This window comes from Canis aureus, chromosome 27 (genome assembly GCF_053574225.1).
Source record: "Canis aureus isolate CA01 chromosome 27, VMU_Caureus_v.1.0, whole genome shotgun sequence".
In the NCBI taxonomy this organism is placed as follows: domain Eukaryota; kingdom Metazoa; phylum Chordata; class Mammalia; order Carnivora; family Canidae; genus Canis; species Canis aureus.
In genome coordinates this window covers 42,132,657-42,153,157 of record NC_135637.1, presented here as the reverse complement: position 1 = coordinate 42,153,157, position 20,501 = coordinate 42,132,657, and the positions used below count along the sequence as shown (strand labels likewise).

At 38.8% G+C, this 20,501-nt stretch overlaps 1 protein-coding gene across 2 annotated transcripts in view; it reads left to right on the top strand.

Moving 5' to 3' along the window:
* Window positions 1–20,501, top strand: part of PCDH15 (protocadherin related 15) — an 869,139-nt gene that overhangs the window by 127,910 nt on the left and 720,728 nt on the right. For both annotated transcript variants that reach the window (XM_077874888.1, XM_077874887.1), the window contains exon 2: window positions 7,421–7,539. In XM_077874888.1, coding sequence (XP_077731014.1) covers window positions 7,449–7,539 — 91 coding nt within the window. In that variant the 5' untranslated portion in view covers window positions 7,421–7,448. The remainder of the gene's footprint in view (window positions 1–7,420; window positions 7,540–20,501) is intronic.

Sequence of the window (20,501 nt, the reverse complement as noted above, 5' to 3'; positions counted from 1 at the left end):
CAACTTTATTTTATTTATTTATTTTTTTTCACATGCAACTTTATTGATGCGTTTATTAATTCACCCTTTTTTTTTTTTTTTTTTTTTTACATACTGCTGTGGTCTCTGCATCCTCTAAAATGCACTGCCCATGACGCCTGGGTGGCTCAGTGGTTGAGCATCTGCCTTTGGCTCAGGGCATGATCTTGGGGTCCCAGGATCGAGTCTCACATCAGGCTCTCTGCATGGAGCTTGCTTCTCCCTCTGCCTCTGTCTCTGCCTCTCTCTGTGTCTCTCATGAATAAATAAATAAAAATATTTTTTAAAAAATGTATTGCCCAAAATCAGCACTTAATAAACATTTATGCAGTACATTTTTAAAATGAATATTCTTTAGTACTAATCTTATTAATTTTTGTATCATCACATGTTCATGTTTTTACAGAACAATAAAATGGATTTTATTTATTTGTTTACTTAAAGATTTATTTATTTATTTAGAGGTGGAGGGGCAGAGGGAGAGGAAGAGAGAGAATCACCAGCAGATCCACACGGGGCTCAATCCCACACACCCCCACCCGGAGATCATGACCTGAGCTGAAATCAAGTTGGTTGAGAGTTGGCCACCCAAGGGTCTCTAAATCTTAAAATAGATTTTGTCGTCCTAATTTTACTCTAAGTCTCACAAGTTTTCATTGTTTTACCATTCCTATTGCCAAGCAATGATAGGGCTAGAAATGCATCTTGAATCTCTCCCATCCCAAAGCCAGGACTTTTTCTTATAATACCTCAAAAAAGTCACTGACATTGTCATACTTTCCATTTTGATCTCTGGTGATCTACTCTGGTATCTTTGAATTGTGTTTTCTCTAAGAAAATAACAACTGATTTATTAATGTGTGTTTCTTGGGACATTTAACTCTTGTCAAATAAAAATGTTATCCATAATCTGTTTCCTATGCCAGTGAATGGCATAACCCGGAACTCTTCAAGTTTTCCTTGAAAATCATGCATGCACTTTCCTGAGCTTTAAAATTTGGTTTTATTTTTTAATTTTTTTTTTAAGATTTATTTATTTATTCATTCAGAGAGAGCGAAGAGAGAGGCAGAGACACAGGCTTTAAATGTACCTGGTTGTAATTTAAATACTCTATAGATAAAATAACGCTTGGGCTTTTCTATTTCAGAGTGCTTGCCCCTTCAAACTAAGCTTGTTTTCCTGTTATTTTTCTAAGAAATCATGGGAAGTATATTTATGTCTAAGACCAGTATTTACATGATAGTTCAGAAAACACAGATTAAATGGAAATCACTTCAAATTGGAAATTAAATTTAATATTTCCCTAATTTAAGAATCATTTTATTGAAGTATCTTGAAATGATATATTAAGCAAAAAAAATATGCAATATGGTGCTTGCTCAATAGCAATGTCATTGTGAGGAAGCTAAATTGGCTTATTTCTAATAAGCCAATTCTGCAGAAGCAGAATTTCTGACATACTTTAAATATACAGTAAATTCGTATTGAGTAAATGTGCATATAAACACTAAAAAGAATACTCAATATAATAACAATATTGAATATGAATATTGAAATCCACTTTCTCTTTAAAAATTTTACTTATTCACATTTGATCAAACTAACTGTATGGCTAGATTAGTAATATATGCTTTACACATGCCACTGACAGAGTATTGGCTTTCCTAGTTGGGTAAATTTTTTTAAAAATATTTTATTTATTTACTTGAGATACAGAAAGAGTGAGCGAGAGAGCAGAAGGAGTGGAGGGTAGAGGTAGAAGCAGACTCGATTCTTGTTTTTTATATATAAATTTATGTATATAAATTTATTTTTTATTCGTGTTCAATTTGCCAACATATAGAATAACACCCAGTGCTCATCCCGTCAAGTGTCCCCCTCAGTGCCCCTCACCCAGTCACCCCCACCCCCCGCCCACCTCCCCTTCCACCAACCTTAGTTCGTTTCCCAGAGTTAGGAGTCTTTCATGTTCTGGCAGACTCCATTTTGAGCAGGGAGCCCAATTTAGCACCACAAACAATTTTTAAATGGAAATTAAATAGGCTGATTATATTTGTCAGTAACTTATTTCCATTTTTATTGAAGAACCATTCACATACAATGTTATGTTAGTTTCAGGTGTACAACGTATGGATTGAACAGTGCTATACATTACCCCATCAATGCTCACCACAGTAGGTGTCATCATCTATCACTGTACAATATTATTTCAATATATTGACTATAATCCCTATGCTGCACTTTCCATCTCCTTGACTTACTCATTTTATTGCTAGAAGTTTTTACCTCTTCTTCATCTATTTTGTCCATCCCCCCTCCCCCGCCTCCCCTCTGGCAAACACCAGTTTGTTCTCTGTATTTAGAAGTCCGTTTTGTTTTATAGGTTCCACATATAAGTGAAATCATAATGGCATTTGTCTTTCTCTTCTTAACTTCACTAAGCATAACATCCACTTAGCTTTCTTCTGTCACAAATGGCATCATCTCATTCTTTCATATTGCTGTGTAACTTTTCACTGTATACATACCATCTTTTTAATTTATTCATCTATCAGTGGACACTTGAGCTTTTTCCATACACTGGGTATTGTAAATAACGCTGCAGTAAACATAAGGGTCTATATATCTTTCTGAATTAGTGTTTTTGTTTCCTTTGAGTAAATATCCAATAGTGGATCATACGGTATTTCTATTTTTAATTTTTTGAGGAATTGCCATATTATTTTCCACAATGGCTGCACAAATTTACATTCCCACCAACAGTGAATGAGGTTCCCTTTTCTCTGCATCCTCACCAACCACTTGCTATTTATTTCTTTTTTTAAACTCTTTTTTTCCTTATGTAAATCCTATGCCCATTGGAGCTCGAACTCATGACCCTGACATCAAGAGTCACATGCTTTACCGACTGAGCCAGCTTATTATTTTTTATCTTTTTGATTTTGACCATCTGATAGGTGTGAAATGATAGTCCATTGTTATTTTGATTTGTGTTTACCGAATACTGATGTTGAACACTGTTTCATGTGTCTTTTGGCCATCTGTATGTCTCTTTTAGATAGTGTCTGTTCAAGTGCCCTGTTCATTTTTCATTGGATTATTATTATTTATTTTGGAGGTATTGAGTTGTGTACATTTATTTTGTATATTTTGTCTATTTCCAAAACACTATAGCAAAAACAGGACTCTATTAGGTGTACCAGTGTTGACTTTACCAGTTAAATTATCTCCCGAAAGGCAAGTATAATGAGCTTAATTATAGGTAAGTTAATTCCCTTTTATAGAATGGGCATGTTCTAGATTGCTACAGCATAACATTCTTGGCCAAGGACATCTGGAGGGAAGATTTGTACCCAGACAACATGGCATAGTTTGATATGGAATTTATAGTAAAGATACTACACCACATCTGTGATGTTGTTTGAAATACCTTTCATTTACCTACTGTTATCTAACAAGATTTGGGGTTCCATCTCCTATGAGAACTTTGCCCACAATTTTACATATTGTACAACTAATAATGAGAATGTTATTTTGATTAAAATATTTGGGGCATCTGGGTGGCTCAGTTGGTGAAGTGTCTAACTTCAGCTCAGGTCATGATCTTGGGATCGAGTCCCGAGTCAGGCTCTATCCTCAGCAGGGAGTATGTTTCTCCTTCTTCCCCTGTTTGTGCTCTCTCTCTCTCTTTCAAATAAATAAATAAATAAATAATAAATTAAATAATTTAAAAAGTTAAAACATATAAAATAAAGCATTTGATCTATTATAACTAACTTGATGACAGTAGAGCCTGTCAGCTGACTGGCACAATAAGTTTATTAAACATTTGAGTCCTTCATCTTTTGTTTGTAGAACTGTAGCCTCTTTCCAGGAGGCATCTTCTCCTTATATCTTTATTTAGAAATCAGGATTTTCTTATCCAGTCAATATGTGTACTATGTCTTAGGACATCAGGGTGACATGATGAGTCATAACGTTCTTTCAGGTGATATAAATGTTGAGCCCATTGAAATGATCAAAATTGCCATGCAAATGGTAAACATATAAATTAGGTAGTAAAAAAAAAATAGAAAAGTTGCCATCTTTTCATCATTTAAAACAATATACTCTCCCAAATATTCTTATTGCTCCAGGTGCTAAGAAATAAATGAATTCTTGTGCCAGCTTTTATTGTGATGTTTTCAAAAGTGTAAGTATGATTCTCCATTAACCATATACAGGATCACATATCAGGAGATTCTATTTCTGGAGATAGAATAATGCAGTGGCTTTAGCAATTTTAAAATTATGAACCATCTGGTGGTTTTCATCTTGAAGGCTGTTAAATGGAACCAAATACTTTAAGTAAAAAACAAAAGAAAATGGCACACTTGTGAGAACATAATACTAAAGCTAAGCCAGTAAGAAAGAAGTCAAGTTGGTTGATTAAGGACCCACAAAGAAACACAACATTGCCATTTTGTTTTTTGGGAAGATAGTATTGTGTGTCCTTTAAATGTTTCTTAATAAATATTTTTTTAAATAAATATTCTTTGAGTATTTTCTCTCTATGTGTGTGTGTATATATATATATATATATATATATATATACACATATAATTTTAACTTTAGATACTGTGTTCTGTTTCTTAATGCTATAACATTTTTTTTTCTTTTTTAGAAAAAAAAAAATTGGAGCTATCATTTGTATAGCTCTTAGTAGGGCTTTATCCAGGCTTGGGAAGAGGCCCCCATATCCCTTGAAACCTTCTGAGCCATGTGTTCTTGTGGAAATTGTCTAGTCCTTTTCTTTACTGCAATGAGCATAGGCATCAAACTCACCACCCACCCAGACCACCTCTTCAATCACACACCAGTTTGTAACTTGAAGGCGGTGAACATGACCTTTCCTCCACAGAAGGGAGATAGTAACACATACCTTACAGGTTATCCTAAAGCCAGATTGAGAAAGTATATCCACAGATGCTGAGTCAGAAATACTCATACTAGTCTCACTCTGTTTGATGCACTCATCATACAATAATAGCTATGCACTCATTTAATCAAGATAAACTTCGGGGTAGGCACTGTTTTATCTTCATGTTGACAATGTGGACAGTAAATCAGAGATGCTGTCTAATTTGCTCAAAATCCCGTCACTGGTAAATTGAATAGCTTGAATTTCTAAAGAAATACTTGAATTTGTAACTCTAACCCATTGCTCTTATATGTGCTAGCACTGGCCAGTTGTGAGCATGGTTGTTTTTTGTTTTTGTTTTTGTTTTTTAAGATTTTATTTATTTATTCATGAGAGAGAGAGGGGCAGAGACACAGGCAGAGGGAGAAGCAGGCTCAATGCAGGGAGCCCGACGTGGGACACGATCCCGGGTCTCCGGGATCACGACCTGGGATGAAGGCGGCACTAAACCACTTGGCCACTAGGACTGCCCAGTGAGCATGGTTTTTATATTCTCTGATATCTAATACTGGGCTCTCTTTGGGCTATCTATGCCTACAAGTTATAAAAGCAGAGACCGAGTCTATTGCCAGGAAGGGGGAAAAAATGTGTGAGGGCGAGGTAAAAACAAGGTTCCTTTTTGTTTCTCTGGTTTAGATAAGGACACAGCAGAGGAGCTTCTATTCTAAAATATGTGAGATCTACTGCAGTGACCTTTGAAATTTAAGGACTACGCATCTTCTGAGTCTAAAAAAAAATGAACTTGTACTTTTAATGCAAGTTTAAAATACATTGTGTATACTAATATATGCTTTTGTGCAAAAAAAAAAACTTTATAAAACAGAAAAATAAGAGAAAGATGGATGAAATAAAATATGTGAAGTTGGAATTAGAATAGTTCTTTGGGGGATGACTGGGTGGCTCCGTGGTTGAGCATCTGCCTTCGGCTCAGGGTGTGACCCCAGGGTCCTGGGATCGAGTCCCACATCGGGCTCCCTGCGTAGAGCCTGCTTCTCCCTCTGCCTGTGTCTCTGCCTCTCTCTCTGTGTCTCTCATGAATAAATAAATAAATTAAAATCTTAAAAAAAGAATATTTCCTTGGTACATTCTGATGAGCCTGACCACAAGAAGTCTAAGGAAAGAGAATCCAGGGCAGGAGTGGTAAAGTGAAGGCCCCCAGAGAACAGCATGGCCTGCCAGAAGCACTTGGTTATAAAGAGGGTTGGACACTCCTCTAAGCACTAAGCAACCTCACCGGGAAATTTTGATTTTTATGATATTCTGGAAACTTAGAAGACCTGGCAACACTGGTTTGCATTCCCACCTGGCAGCCGTTGACAGACATTGGCACTAGCCGGTCTCTGCAGACAAAGCCTACACCCCATCCAGCCTCACCATCCCGCTTGTCCCATTATGGTCATTCGCTTTTCCCTTTTGTCATCTTGTCCCCGAAGGCATTTGAGTGTAGAACTGCTGGATTAGAGAAGTACCGTCACGTCCGTGTTCTACTGTGATCTATAACCAGGGTATTTTGAGCAACTCCGTGTGAATGATTCCTTCCTCTTACACAGAAGCTTGGCACATCATTCTTTCAATAGGACTTTTTGGTGGCCACTGATATCTCACTTTGTTTCTTTACTTGCTGGGAGATTGCAAAGAAAAATAAAGAGATGAAAACGAAATTCATCCAGATGTCCTCCTAAGGGAGGACAGATACAGTAGAAATGGATGCTGTGTCGTTGGCCTTACCTGGCATGGCCTATTTCCCCGGCTGTTGCTAGAAAGCAATTAGAATTGTAATGAAGAGTTGTTCTATTTGATTGTGGAGGACAAATGTCTGTTGAGATTTTCATGTAGATACTAAATGTAGCTCACCAGCATAATTTGTCATAGAACAACATACCCTGGGGGTGCCCGAGTGGCTCAGGCAGTGGGTTTCAGCTCAGGTCATGGTCTCGGGGTTATGTCATCGAGCCCGGCCTCCGGCTCCACGCTCAGCGTGGTGGGGGTCTGCTTGAGATCCTCTCTCCCTGCCCTTTCAGCTACCTGTGCACCTTCTCAAATAAATACATAAATAAACTTGTAAAAATAATACAAATGCACACTTTATCATTGAACTATGCTGTAGACAGCATAAATGTTAGCAACTTAAACTGTTCAACGTGTGATGCACTCACAGGGTCTCAGTTTTGAAAAGGGTGTGGTTCTGGTATCCTCAGTATGTTAGGTTCTCAACTTCCTTGCTTACGGAGTAAGCAACAGAAAATATTTCTTTCTTTAGGGATCATTTGTCTGCGAGTTTATGTGGGTAAAGAGTTGCAGGGCGCTAAACAGGTGTGTGACTTCGCGAGTACGTAGCGTGGCGCAGGTCATTACCTTCACAGGCTTCTCTGTGCTGCGACCGTTGTGTTTACCTATCACAGGACTTGTCACATGTTTCCTTCTCCCTCCTGTTATTTCAGATCAGCCTCAAGTGGAATTGGACAGAAGATGTTACAACAGTGTTATCTCTGGAAATGGCTAGCTTCAGGGATTATCCTCGGAGCGCTCTTCGCCCTCTGCTTCGGCCAGTATGATGATGGTAAGTCTACTTTTGGTCTGACACTGACACCTACCCAGGGTTTCTATTATTAAATGCAAAATGAAGCACAAGACAGAAATAAATGATGCTAATTTGTAGTTCATTTTGAAAGGTTAGTAGCTGTGTGCAATGATTTACCTTAATCAAAATAATCCTACAGAATTGGCGTCCGATGCACCTTGCTTCTTAATAAAGATTGTGGTTCAGTAGAAAATACCAGTGCAAGGTCTCTCATTGAACATTTACTCATTATCGCTGATCAAGTGTGTGTAATTGCTACGGAAAAAAAACCCAACAACATTAAATTCCGTTTATTAACCCTTGAATAGATACAAGCAACGGTCTCAGATAAAGTTTAAGAATATAAAATATACCATAATGTCGTATGAGAAGCGATCTCCAAAAAGGTCAAATGTAAATGCTTTAGGTGATTTCTCTCATCTCTTTTTTAACTGTGTATCGTGTTATTTCACCCAGCACACTTTTATTTGGAAAGAGTAAAAAAAAAAAAAAATGCTAAGAGATTTGACATTAGGGTTTGTAAGTTATTTCCTAACAGTGAATTGGTCCCTTTAGATCGATATGTTAGTCAGCAAGATCATAATGGGTCATTTAACACATTCTGTCTGCAGGGTCCTGAATGTTCCTGTTCCAGATATTTGAATATTAGAGGGATCTGTCTTTGAATATCACATAATGATATATATCATTATATATATTATATTATGTATTATATAATATTATATATACATATAATGTTTAATAGAAGGAAGAAATGGACAAATGTTTCCACTGCAGAAAACTGAGTTTTGTTTTAGTTTTCTTTCCATTGTTTTTACCCAACATTTGTTCAGCATTCAGAATCCACAGCCACAGGCAAGCGGCCACTTCTTCACCCTTGTTGCCCTGTTATCTGGTTGCACTCCGTGGCGGCAAAGAACGGGGTTGATATTATTTTGTATGTTTTGCTTGGCTAGCTTGAATGGTCTGGAGACAGATGAATTGATTTTTCTCCCAAACAATAATCAAATTGCACCCATATTAGTATATCCTTGGTCCTCCATAGCTAGAGGAGTCTCTGTTGAGACTTGCAGAGTAATTTGCGGCAGCGACTATTTTCATACAGTCAATAGCCTAATTCCTAGAAAAGTTTTGCTCGTTAGTGCATTGCCTCCTGTAAGTGTGTCTGAACGCAATGTTTGTATCACTGCTGTTCCTGGCGATTGCGAATCTCCACCGCAAAAATAAATAAATAAATATAAATAAATAAATAAATAAATAAATAAATAAATAAATAAATAACCTAATAAATAAAGAGGGTAACTGCTACCTTGAAGCAAAAATAAAAATCAATGAAACTTAGAAGCGCATGACTTTCTATTAAAAGGATTTAAAAAAAAAATGGTTTGCTCCAGGAATAGATGACAAATCTGTATTGATAGTTCTTTATATCACAAGGCATTCTATTTTCATTCATATTTATGTTCACACTGTGTGGGGGAGAGTTCGCTGTCCTTGCTCCCATTAGACGTGGCCCTGTACTTTTTAGCAATGTAATTCAGGGTATCAGAGGAATGACTCCTGGTTTAACCTGGAATGCTATAGATTGGTTTCCTTAATAAGCTCATTATCGCCCTTGCTCTTTCTAAATGTGCTCACGTAACCTCCAAAATAAGATCGGGTAACTGCTAGCCACCCTCTAGTCTACTTTCTGAAGCAGGAGGCAGCTTCACACCTGCCACAGGCCTGTGTAAGATGACTCATTCAGGGAGATGGAGGGGATGGAGCTGGGCCCTAGAAACATAACTTCTGTGTTGTGATTTCCAGCATCCCTTCCATATGTGCCTCCTGCACTGTGTCCGAGCGCTAAGGTCATGTTCTGTTTTTTAGGGACTCCTGCCCTCCCCCAGGTCTTTATTTTTCTCTGACCTTCCATAATTTGAGACTCTGTGCCATCACTTCTCTCCAGTTGTTCAGTTATTTGTGGCTGAAAATCATTATTACAGTTGCTGTTTTTAATCCCATATGCAATTGGGAGCCCATACTATGAAGGGATAGATCAGAACTCAGAAATGTCCGGCTAGCACACAAAAAGCACTAAACTGGGATTGTAATCAGAATTGCTCGAAGCAATTTGTTTTTAATCCAAATGCTTGGGGATGCAGGTATATCAGGTTCGATGGAAGGAAGACAATGATGATGCCATAGACATCATAGAAACCTGTGAGAAAAAGCCAAAAGTGAAAAGAATACTTTGCCAGAGATAACCTGCTGGTTGGGTTAGCCCATTATGGTAGTTGACAACTGATTGTGTACACAGTTAGGAGCTTCAAATAGAGAAAAATAAAGAAAAAAAATAATGCTACCCTAAGGCTTTTAGGATAGCAGTCTATTAGGATAAAGGCCTAGCTTTGTTTTGTTTTGTTTTGTTTTTAATATGAAATAATAAGATTCTTCTACACTTTTAGTTAAGAAAACTTTCCTATGCTTTTCCTATGCTTTTTTTTTTTTCTTTTTAGGTATAAGGGAGTTATCCTGAAATAAAATATTCTAGTTTTAGCCAAATGTGCAGAACTGCTTCTAAGAAAAATAGGATGTATAATTATCATTTAAAATACTTTGCTAACAATTTGTTTTCACTTGAAAACTTTGGGTAAGTCTTGAGTCTTTTCATACTTTTCACTCAAATTGCTGGGGTAAGTTTTTCGATTCAGTAACAGAATTAATAGATAGTCTATTCCGTAATGGACCCTTCATTCGTTTGGTGACTAAATCTAAGCTAGCATTAATAGAGTCAGAGAGATTGATTGCATCATGTTAAATGTTAAAAGTAAGAATTTAGCTGATAGAAAATAAAAGAACACAATATGTTTTCTGTTAATGGCCTCTTTCTACCCATAGACAGCATTGGAATTGATACTTTGGCTTGCAATTTAATGCATTACCAGTCCTAACAAGTTTATTGGAATGGGAACATGTGCCCTGTTCCCACATTGATTATGGGGGTCGAGGTGCCACTGAGAAGCAGAAGAAGCAGGACCATCTGCTAGTAGTGTGTGGTGTGGGGAAAAAGACCTATAAAAGATGTCTCTTGTTCTAACAGGCTATTCATAGGGAAGTAAATAAGCCAAGTTGTGCGCAAGGTTTGTTTATTTTGTTTTGATTTTGAATTCATGAGTGAATGAATCCTGAACGAGAGAGAGAGAGAGAGAGAGAGAGAGAGAGAGCAGGAATGAGAAAATGACATATGGATAACGGACATGTTTCATTTTATGTTTTATGATTTCCTCTGCATTTTCAAATTATCCATATTAAATATATATCACTGCCATAATCAGATAGGAAAAAAAAAGTTTGTTTGAAAAACAAACTAGGGCAGCCCTGATGGCCCAGCAGTTTGGTGCCGTCTTTGGTCCGGGGTGTGATCCTGGAGACCCTGGGATCGAGTCCCACGTCGGGCTCCCTGCATGGAGCCTGCTTCTCCCTCTGCCTGTCTCTGCCTCTCTGTCTCTTTCTGTGTCTGTCATGAATAAATAAATAAAATCTTAAAAAAAAAGGAAAAAGAAAAACAAACTATATACTGCAACATGATGACTAAGTTTGAGCCAAAGTGTTAGAGGAGTCTTAGAAGGTGTGTGTACGGGATCCCTGGGTGGCGCAGTGGTTTGGCGCCTGCCTTTGACCCAGGGCGTGATCCTGGAGACCCGGGATCGAATCCCACGTCGGGCTCCCGGTGCATGGAGCCTGCTTCTCCCTCTGCCTGTGTCTCTGCCTCTCTCTCTCTCTCTCTCTCTGTGACTATCATAAAATAGATAAATAAATAAAAAAAGAAGGTGTGTATACCAGTGGGGTGTGTATGCCTCTGTGTCTGTCTGTCTACAGGAGAAGGAGAGAGTCACTAAGTGTGAGCACACTCAGAAAGCCAGTTTGAGTTTATTAAAGCAAGAGTTCTAGCTGGCTGCTCAAGCTTTTGGCCTGGAAGCCAACAACCTGCCTTGCCCTCGAGCTATTATATAACGAGCACATGCCTGTGCTGTGGGGGGACTGCCATGTGGTGCACGGCCATAGCAGCCACAAGAAGGGGCCTTGGTCAAATGCCCATCAAGTCACGGCACTTCCTGAGCCTGTTTCCTTATTAATAACACTGAGTCTTGGAACTCAGATATAAAGTTTAGCGTAGCATCTGGTATATGGCTAGTGTTCAACCGTTGGTCTTTAATTGCTATTATTACTTCTCATCACTTATAAATAATCATACTTCTTTTTTATAAACCTACATATTTATTTATTTGTTTGTCTATATATTTATGTATTTATGTATTTATTTTTACATAATTATTTATAAATAAATACTTTGTGTCCGTGTGCTTGCAGGTACGCTCTTTTCTAGTGTCTCTCCAAATTCACCAGACACCTTGAAGACTTGGTTAAATGACACTTCCTTCTGAGTTTTGTTTTTAAGCTTTTACTTATTTATTCATGAGAGACACAGAGAGAGAAGCAGAGACACAGGCAGAGGGAGAAGCAGGCTCCCTGCGGGGAGCCCGATGTGAGACTGGATCCCAGGACCCCGGATCATGCCCTGAGCCGAAGGCAGACGCTCAACCACTGAGCCACCCGGGTGTCCCTTTCGGAGAAGCATTAATGACTGTCTTCTCTCCTTGGAGAGAAACTGAGTGAAGTTTGAGGACCATTTCCAGGCTCATTTCCATGCTTGCTGTTAGGCGATCTGTGGAAGGCCAGTGAAGGGATCTGCATGCCAGTCAGGTAGAAGTGTGACCATCAGAGGTCTGAGGCCAAGCCTGGAACCGCTCCGATTTTAATCAGCGCATCCAGGGCTCATGAAGTAGAGTTTCATTGGCTTATGCTATGTAGGCTAACTAAAAGAATGGCCTATTGATCACAATGGTGATAAGAGAATGATAAGCAGATTCTCGCTATCACATGAGCTGAAACTCTTGGGTTTCCCAGCAAGCTGGGTCCCCACTTGAGGTGCCTCCTGGAGAAGAGCGTTGGTTCAGCACACGGAACAGCTGTGCCAGAGTGGAGGGATGGTCTCAAAGGCTCCCATTCCCAGACTTTTCCAGACCCTGAGGAGGGCCCTGCTGCAGCTCTCTCCCTACCCCAACCCACAGGCTGTGGCAGGACTGTCACTGTCTCCCCAGGATCTTGCCAGAAATCTCTCAAAAATCCATAGCCTCTGAGTATGCTCTTTCTTTCTTTCTCTTTCTTTCTTTCTTTCTTTCTTTCTTTCTTTCTTTCTTTCTTTCTTTTTTTCTTTCTTTCTTTTTCTTTCTTTCTTTCCTTCCTTCCTTCCTTCCTTCCTTCCTTCCTTCCTTCCTTCCTTCTTTTTTTTTTGAGTATGCTATTTCTAAGTGTAATGCACATTATCTTCTTTTATTTTTATTTATTTGTTTGTGTATTTATTTATTTATTTATTTATTTTTGTACGTTATCTTCTTCCTGACATTCTCCTTCTCTGGACAGAGTACTGTGCAACAGTTTCTCTTGAGGGTCTCTCAGTTATAATCAAATTAAACTAAAGATGATTGCTGAACACTAAGTCATTTCGGATGAGCTATGTTGTCTGTGAAACATCTTCATCCTTCATTTAAATATGATTTCTTTTTTTTAAATATATATATTTTATTGATTTCTTAAAAAAGAGAGAGCACATGAGTGTACGAGCAGGGGAGGGGCAGAGGGAGAGGGAGAAGCAGAGGCCGTGCTGAGCAGGGAGCCCGATGTGGGGACTTGATCCCAGGACCCTGAGATCACGACCTGAGCTGAAGGCATTCACTTTACCGATGGAGCCTCCCAGGCGGCCCCTAAATATGATTTCTTAAGGCAACGTTCATTGAGAGAAACAGCCAGTTCATGTGTGTCTGCACACACACACACACACACACACACACACACCCCTGTATATAGATGATACACATTTTAGACAAAACTAAAACCAGAGCATGCATCGTTACGCAAGTTTTGATCTTAATATGTTGCAAGCATCTTTCTCATCTGTCCCTGTCAGTTATTCCATCTGGCAGCATCTCTTCCCATTCTGGGATGAAAGCTTAGCTGTGTCCTCCTTTTTGCTTAGACCCACACGTGCATTTCTTGTCTGTTTGTTGATGACGAGTTATCCTGTGGGTCCTTGTTAAACACCACCGCCCCTTCCACCCTGGGATGTTGTCTTACAGTAAAAGTTGGAAACACACCTTTTTGCATTGTTTGCTTCAGCAACAAGGTTTTGGTGAGCAAGTTCAGATAGAGAGTCTAAGCTCTGACCTTGTGCCTGGAAGGATTACTTGTGGGGCTTTTGTAGACTCTAGTAATCGGCTCACTTGAAGCCCATGTGTATATTCTGGAAGGCCAGAGGGCTAAGGAGCCAGAAAAAAGGAGCCCTGATAAACAGAAGCCCAATAATTATACTTAGAAGATTCTCTTTCTGCTCACCTGAGTGCTCTCTCTCGCTCTCTCTAGCTCTCCCTCTCTCCAATACATACACACACATTATTTGCAAGATAACTTGGAATAGCTCAGCCCTGGTACTGCAGATGCCCCCATGTGTCCTGTGGATATTGGGGGAAAAAGAAGGGGAAAGGTCTAACTCGCCTTCCAAACAATGCAAATGAAAGCAATGGTAACTGCAAGGCCAATGCTTACCTCTGTGATTCTGACAACCTGAAAACCTCGATCCCGCTGAAAAATAAAATACTCATACCCTGATTGCCTGAAAGGCAGAGCTCATTTTAAATATCCTTAATAGACATTTGAAATTGAGCAAAAAATGTCATTGTGGTCTTGCCCGGCTCCGGGTCATCAGTGACTCACGCAGCTCGTGGTGGAGTGGCTTTTCTCAGCTGGGTCTTTTCCTGGGAATCTCTGTCCCCGTTACCACCACTTCTCCACCAATTCCCTTAAGCTCTGCAATTTGCTTTTTCTCACAACTCTACTAAAACTGTACACTCTAAAGCTTCCAATGACCACCTCCTTGGACAAATCCTGTAATTTTCTAGCATTTCAGCAAGCAGCACTATTGATCCACCATCCTTACAACTTTGTTTTTCTCGGAGGTTCTTTGTACTGACTTTTTCTGATTGCATACCAGGCTCCTCGGCCTTCCCGGTGAGTATCCCCCCTCTTACTTTACTGCGATTTTGACATTTTCCTCCTCTTGTTTATTTTTCCATAAGGAGGCCTATTTTTTAAATAAATGAATGTTGGTATTGTTTGCAGTGCAGTCATTGTCTATCCAACTTCTGCTCCATCTCCCCCAACACCCTCTGCACATACTGTCACTCTGACTGTGCCCACCTATACAGATTCACTTATTTAGTTAACATTTTATTGCATATCAACTCTAGAAAAGACAGTAAGGGATCAAAAAAAGGCAGTCTCGGGGTGCCTGGGGGGCTCAGGCGGTGAAACATCTGCCTTTGGCTTAGGTCATGATCTCAGGGTCCCGGGATCAAGTCCTGCATGGGGCTCTTTGCTCCGCGGGGAGTCTGCCTCTCCCTCTCCCCCTGCTCCTCCCACCCTCCTGCTCACTCTTTCTGTTGAATGAATGAATGAATGAATGATCTTTAAACAAAACCAAAGGCATCTCTTCATCCAAGTATAATAATGACAGTGATAATCAATATACAACGTGATCTATAGAACATCAGAATCATGTGCAATGTCTGTGTTTTGGGAGAGTATAAATGGAAAAGTTGCTGAGGAATTTGGCATAGATATTGTAAGAAACTCCATGCAGGACAGATTTTTAAATTTTTTTTTTTAGTTAGTTTTTAGTTTTTGTTTTGTATTTATTTATTTATTTATTTATTTATTTATTTATTTATTTATTTTAGTGTTTGTTTTTTTTTTTTTTTTTTTTTTTTTTTTTAGTTTTTAGTTTTTAGTTTTTAGTTTTTAGTTTTCAGGTTAAGGAACTTGAGGAACATAGGTAATTTCAGAAAGCTGTGTAAAACAGCGAGTTGGGGGTTTGGTTTCCAGATGAATCTCTGCACAACACCAGGGATGGTGCATGCTGTTTAATGATCTCATTTAGGAGATAGTAGGCGTTAAAATCTCTGAAGGTAACGAAACAACATATGCTCGTTTGCGATCGTTATCTAGCCTGGGCTCATTTATAAGCTCGTCCCCTTCATGGGCCTCCAGCTGACCACGTCTTCTGTCTCTGTGTTTGTTTCAATGTGTGTGTGAGAGGAGGAGAGACAGACAGACAGAGACAGAGACACTTGGGAGCTATTTCTCGATTGTTTGTAATGCTCATGTTTTTGCAGTTGACTGTATTCAGGGCGTCCTCAGACACAATTCGGTGGTGTCCCTATATACTGTCTACACATCGTTCCTGCTTTGTTCAACAAGTTCTTTGACATCAGGAATCGTATCGATATTTGTTTTATGTGTAAACAGCCTCTCTTCATGATAACTGCTAACATTTATTTAGCATTTGCTAACCAAGTCTCCATATACATTTTATTAATTTGATTTTTAGAAGATGCCCCCAGGGTGGAGAAGATATAAACCACCATAGATCATTTCTCTGCCCTTACACCCCACCATGGGTCAGGAGTCTGAAGCACCAGGGAGAGGTGAACTTGCCCTCCTAGTGAGGTGTAACTAGCAGGCGACAAAGCCCAAACCAGACCTGGTGCCTCAGCTCCATGTGCAACAACCAACCATCCACTGGGCTGTCTTATTAGGACCTCAGAATCTAGTCTTCCCTTCCAGATTTTATTCAAATTCTGTGTGTTCCATCATGCTAACTTGTTCATTATTCTGTGATGCGATTACTGATGACACTCAATCAAAATTAAACGAGGAGAGGTTAGTCAGAGGGTATATACATCCAGTTACAGAAGAATAAGTTCAGGGGATAGTTACTAACACCGTAGTGTGTGTGTGAAATTTGCTGAGAAAGTAGGTATTGAAGGGTCTCAGCACAGCGAAATAAATAGACACATGCATCGATACATAAATACACAGCCAAGTAAATACATAAATATGTAAGTAAGATCACTGTGCAGGATGATGGATGTGTTAATTTGGTTGATTATGGTAATCACTTTGCAACACGTAAGTGTCCAGACATCGCACTGTTTGCCTTAAATATGTACAATTTTTGTCAATTATACTCAATCAAGCTGAGAAAAATAATACCTCTCTTCCCCTTTATAGTCCAACACATCATACAACGTGTGTTTTATGTTGAGATTATAAATTGCTGAAGACAATGTCTCATTTACTTTGTTTTCCTCATCCCTCGACCGAATGACCCAATTAGTAGTGATTGGAATAAGTAAGCATTGAAATTAGAAGAAAAATAGGTGATGAAATATCTCTTTTACCAACATAGGGCACGTTGCTGAGGTTGAGAATAGCAGCTGGAGTTCAAACAGCAGTTCAGAAGCATACTTAGTGAGAGTTTGATTTATATGGCATTGCTCAACATTGACACAGAGACAAAAACAATCAATAAATACCCCTGGGAGGGAGATGCTGCATGTAGCTACTTTTTTTTTTTTTCTTTCATTCTGTTGGGTAAGCAGATTAGGTAAGCTCTGTGTGTGTGTGTGCACGTGTGTGTAATTTTAACAAATTTTAAAGATTTCTTAAAGATTCAGCTGGCATTTATCCCATCATAGTGTGTCATTTAGAAAAGTCTGTGGAAAACTCAAACTGAACCCATCCTTCCTTTCGTACACTTCCTCCCTTTCTTTTCTCTAATTATCAGCCGCCCTTCTGGGCATTTGTTCACAACATTGGCAGATCACACGGGGTTGTTTATTCCCGTATCAGTAGCCCAGCTCATGCTGCTAATCTTTCCTGCTCATGTAAGACCCTATACTGCCCCTCAGGGCCACTCAATTAGACAGTTCAGTGACAACTGTCCAGCTACTCTGAGTTTATTAAGTGTCTCTGTTGAGCAGTTGGAATACTGATGAGAGCTCTTCAGACGGAGTGTGAGATCATGTGTGAACAAGTCCATGCTAGCTCCATCGTCCACACTGGATGTGTCCATGATTGGGCCACCGTTGGTCTGCTGGGCACAGGATGCACTTTGATGATATCCCCACAGGGAAGAGAACACAGTGTTTAAAAGAAATATTAATAATGAATTCCGATCATTATTTTCATTCATCCATTCATCTATTCAGGTAGAGTGAGCATATGCAACATCTAATATGTGCACATCAAATTTCTTTTTTTTTACTTATTTTGTAAATCTTTAAAATTTTTTTGCACATCAGATTTCTAATAATTGCCGCTAAGTGATTTCCGGCACTTGCAGTGCCAGACTCTGTATCCATACTGCACACTCTACGCATGTTGCATATTCATGCATAATGCACATAATATATGTATATGTATATGTATATGTATTTTAAAATAGGATGACAGGGGATCCCTGGGTGGCTCAGCGGTTTAGCGCCTGCCTTTGGCTCAGGGTGCGATCCTGGAGATCCAGGATCGAGTCCCACGTTGGGCTCCCGGCATGGAGCCTGCTTCTCTCTCTCTCTTTCTCTCTCTCTCTATGTCTATCATAAATAAATAAATAAATAAATAAATAAATAAATAAATAAATAAATCTTTAAAAAAAAATAGGATGGCAGTGCTATAGAAAAAAGACCCTCTGGGAAGACAAGATTTCCAGTAGACCAAAAAGAAAAAAAAAGGAATGTTACACAAAGTATATATTCTCCTATTCAATTTATTTAATCTTGTCTAAATTCCCCATGAGAAAAATCCTATTATTGCTCCTGTTTTCCAGATGAGTAAATTGAAGCTTTACAGATATCAAGGTCTCTTGGTTCAGATCAAGGTCTCTTGGTTCAGATCACCCTACATCTAAGAGTCCTGATCGTACTTCAAGCAGCATGGCACAGGCTGGCACAGTCTTACCTACTGTATTCCATGGCTTTAGGACAGAGTTCTACAGGACTCATGAAAGTTGCATAATATAGACCCTGGTTAATGGAACCCTGGAGAATTATGGAGCCATGATTAATCCCTATTGTCCATTTATTCAATATATATATATATATATTTATATTTATATTTATATTTCTCTCTCATATATATATATATATATATATATATATATATATATATATATATATATTAACATCTCCGGTGTGCCAGCTTCTTGCTACGTTCTGGAGATGCAAATATCAATAAGGTACAAATTTTGGCCTCATGAATGTTGCAGCCTCGTTCATATGAAACATCAGTGCAAGGAACAAACGGATCACACAGCTACATCAATTTACTGTAGGCCATGAAGGGCTGGCATTAAAAGGATGGCATTCGTAGAAATGTGTCAAAGCCTGTGTCAGCTGTAGTGAGTCCAGAAAGATTTTTAGAATGAGGTAGTTTTGAGTGATTTGGAAAATGAGGGACGAGCTGCCTTAGATTCAAACCTGTTATATTTTATACATTGTGTATGCAGTTGAAGCAAAGGGGAACACGGGAGGATGAACAGATGATACTATTGATGGCGCGTGGAGATGGAAGGTTCTCTGTGGCACGGTGGTTGAAGCATGGGCTTGGGAGTCAAATGTATGGCACAATCAATGTATGCATTTTGATGAGTTATGCAACCTCACTAAGACCCAGATCTCCAGCTGTTAAACAGAGGTAATGCAGCCCTGAATAGTTTGCTTGTAGGATCCGCTGAAGTTGTGCATATGAATTGCTTATATGCATCCCAGCATATGGGCAGTGATGAATACAAGGGCTTTGGTATGTTATAATAATTATTACCATTTTCTTTTTTTTAAAGATTTTATTTATTTATTCACGAGACACACACACACACACACACACACACACACACACACAGAGAGGCAGAGACACAGGCAGAGGGAGAAGCAGGCTCCATGCAGGGAGCCTGACATGGGACTCGATAACGGGTCTCCAAGATCACCCCCTGGGCTGAAGATGGCGCTAAACCGCTGAGCCACCCGGGTTGCCCAATTATTACCATTTTCAAGTTAAAGTAAGGTAGACTTACTCTCATCATTATTCAGTATCTATTTAGATTCCCTTTGCCTGTAAACATTTACACACACACATGCAATAACCTACTCCATCTTCAATGGACCTCACCTTCCTTAGAACGACCATATGCCTTCTTCATACTTCTTTCTGGGTACTATACTTCTCTGTAGGATTTTTTGCTTATCCAGCCTGTGAATTTCTCAGCTAAACTTATTATGGCCCCTGGTATAATAGGGAAACTCAGTACATATTTTGTTATCTGTACCTTCTCCATATTTCTCTTATTTTCTCTACCTCCTTCAATTGTGTCAATTTTGATTAGTCCCTTTGTGTATTTGGGAACTTCCTTTTGTTCCTTCTTACTACTCTTTCTTCACTCATGTGAGATGTGAGGTGGTTCTCTAATCACTTTCTTCTTTGCATTTTCCCCCTAATTCCCACAACCCTTTCTTCCATTCCTATTTGTTCTGTTTCCTGCTTCTTTGCCATCTTTCTCTCATTCTCTTTCTCTCTCTATAGCACTCATTCTACTCTTGTTATCTTTCTCCCTCCTTTTAAATAACTTAAATTCTAGAAAGTACAACAAGCACCTTCTTGGTTTCAGTCACTTCATATTTCTAACAGTTTGGTCTACATTAAGAAGGTAATCTTAAAAAAAAAAAAAAAAAAAAAAAAGAAGGTAATCTTTTTTTTTTTTTTTTTTTTTTTTTAAGAAGGTAGTCTTAACTGGACTTTCCATTTCATTATTGCAGAAAGGAATTAGGATAGCATTTTAGAGAAAAAGAAAAAAAATTCCCAGAGCGCGCGCACACACACTGCAATACTTCTAAAGTTTCTTTATATTATCAGATGAGCACTTTAGAGGAGATGCCATCCAATTTCGTTATCAATGATAATGAAGTTTGAAAACATTTTCAATTTAATCTCTAAATTTGCAAGATTTAAATTCA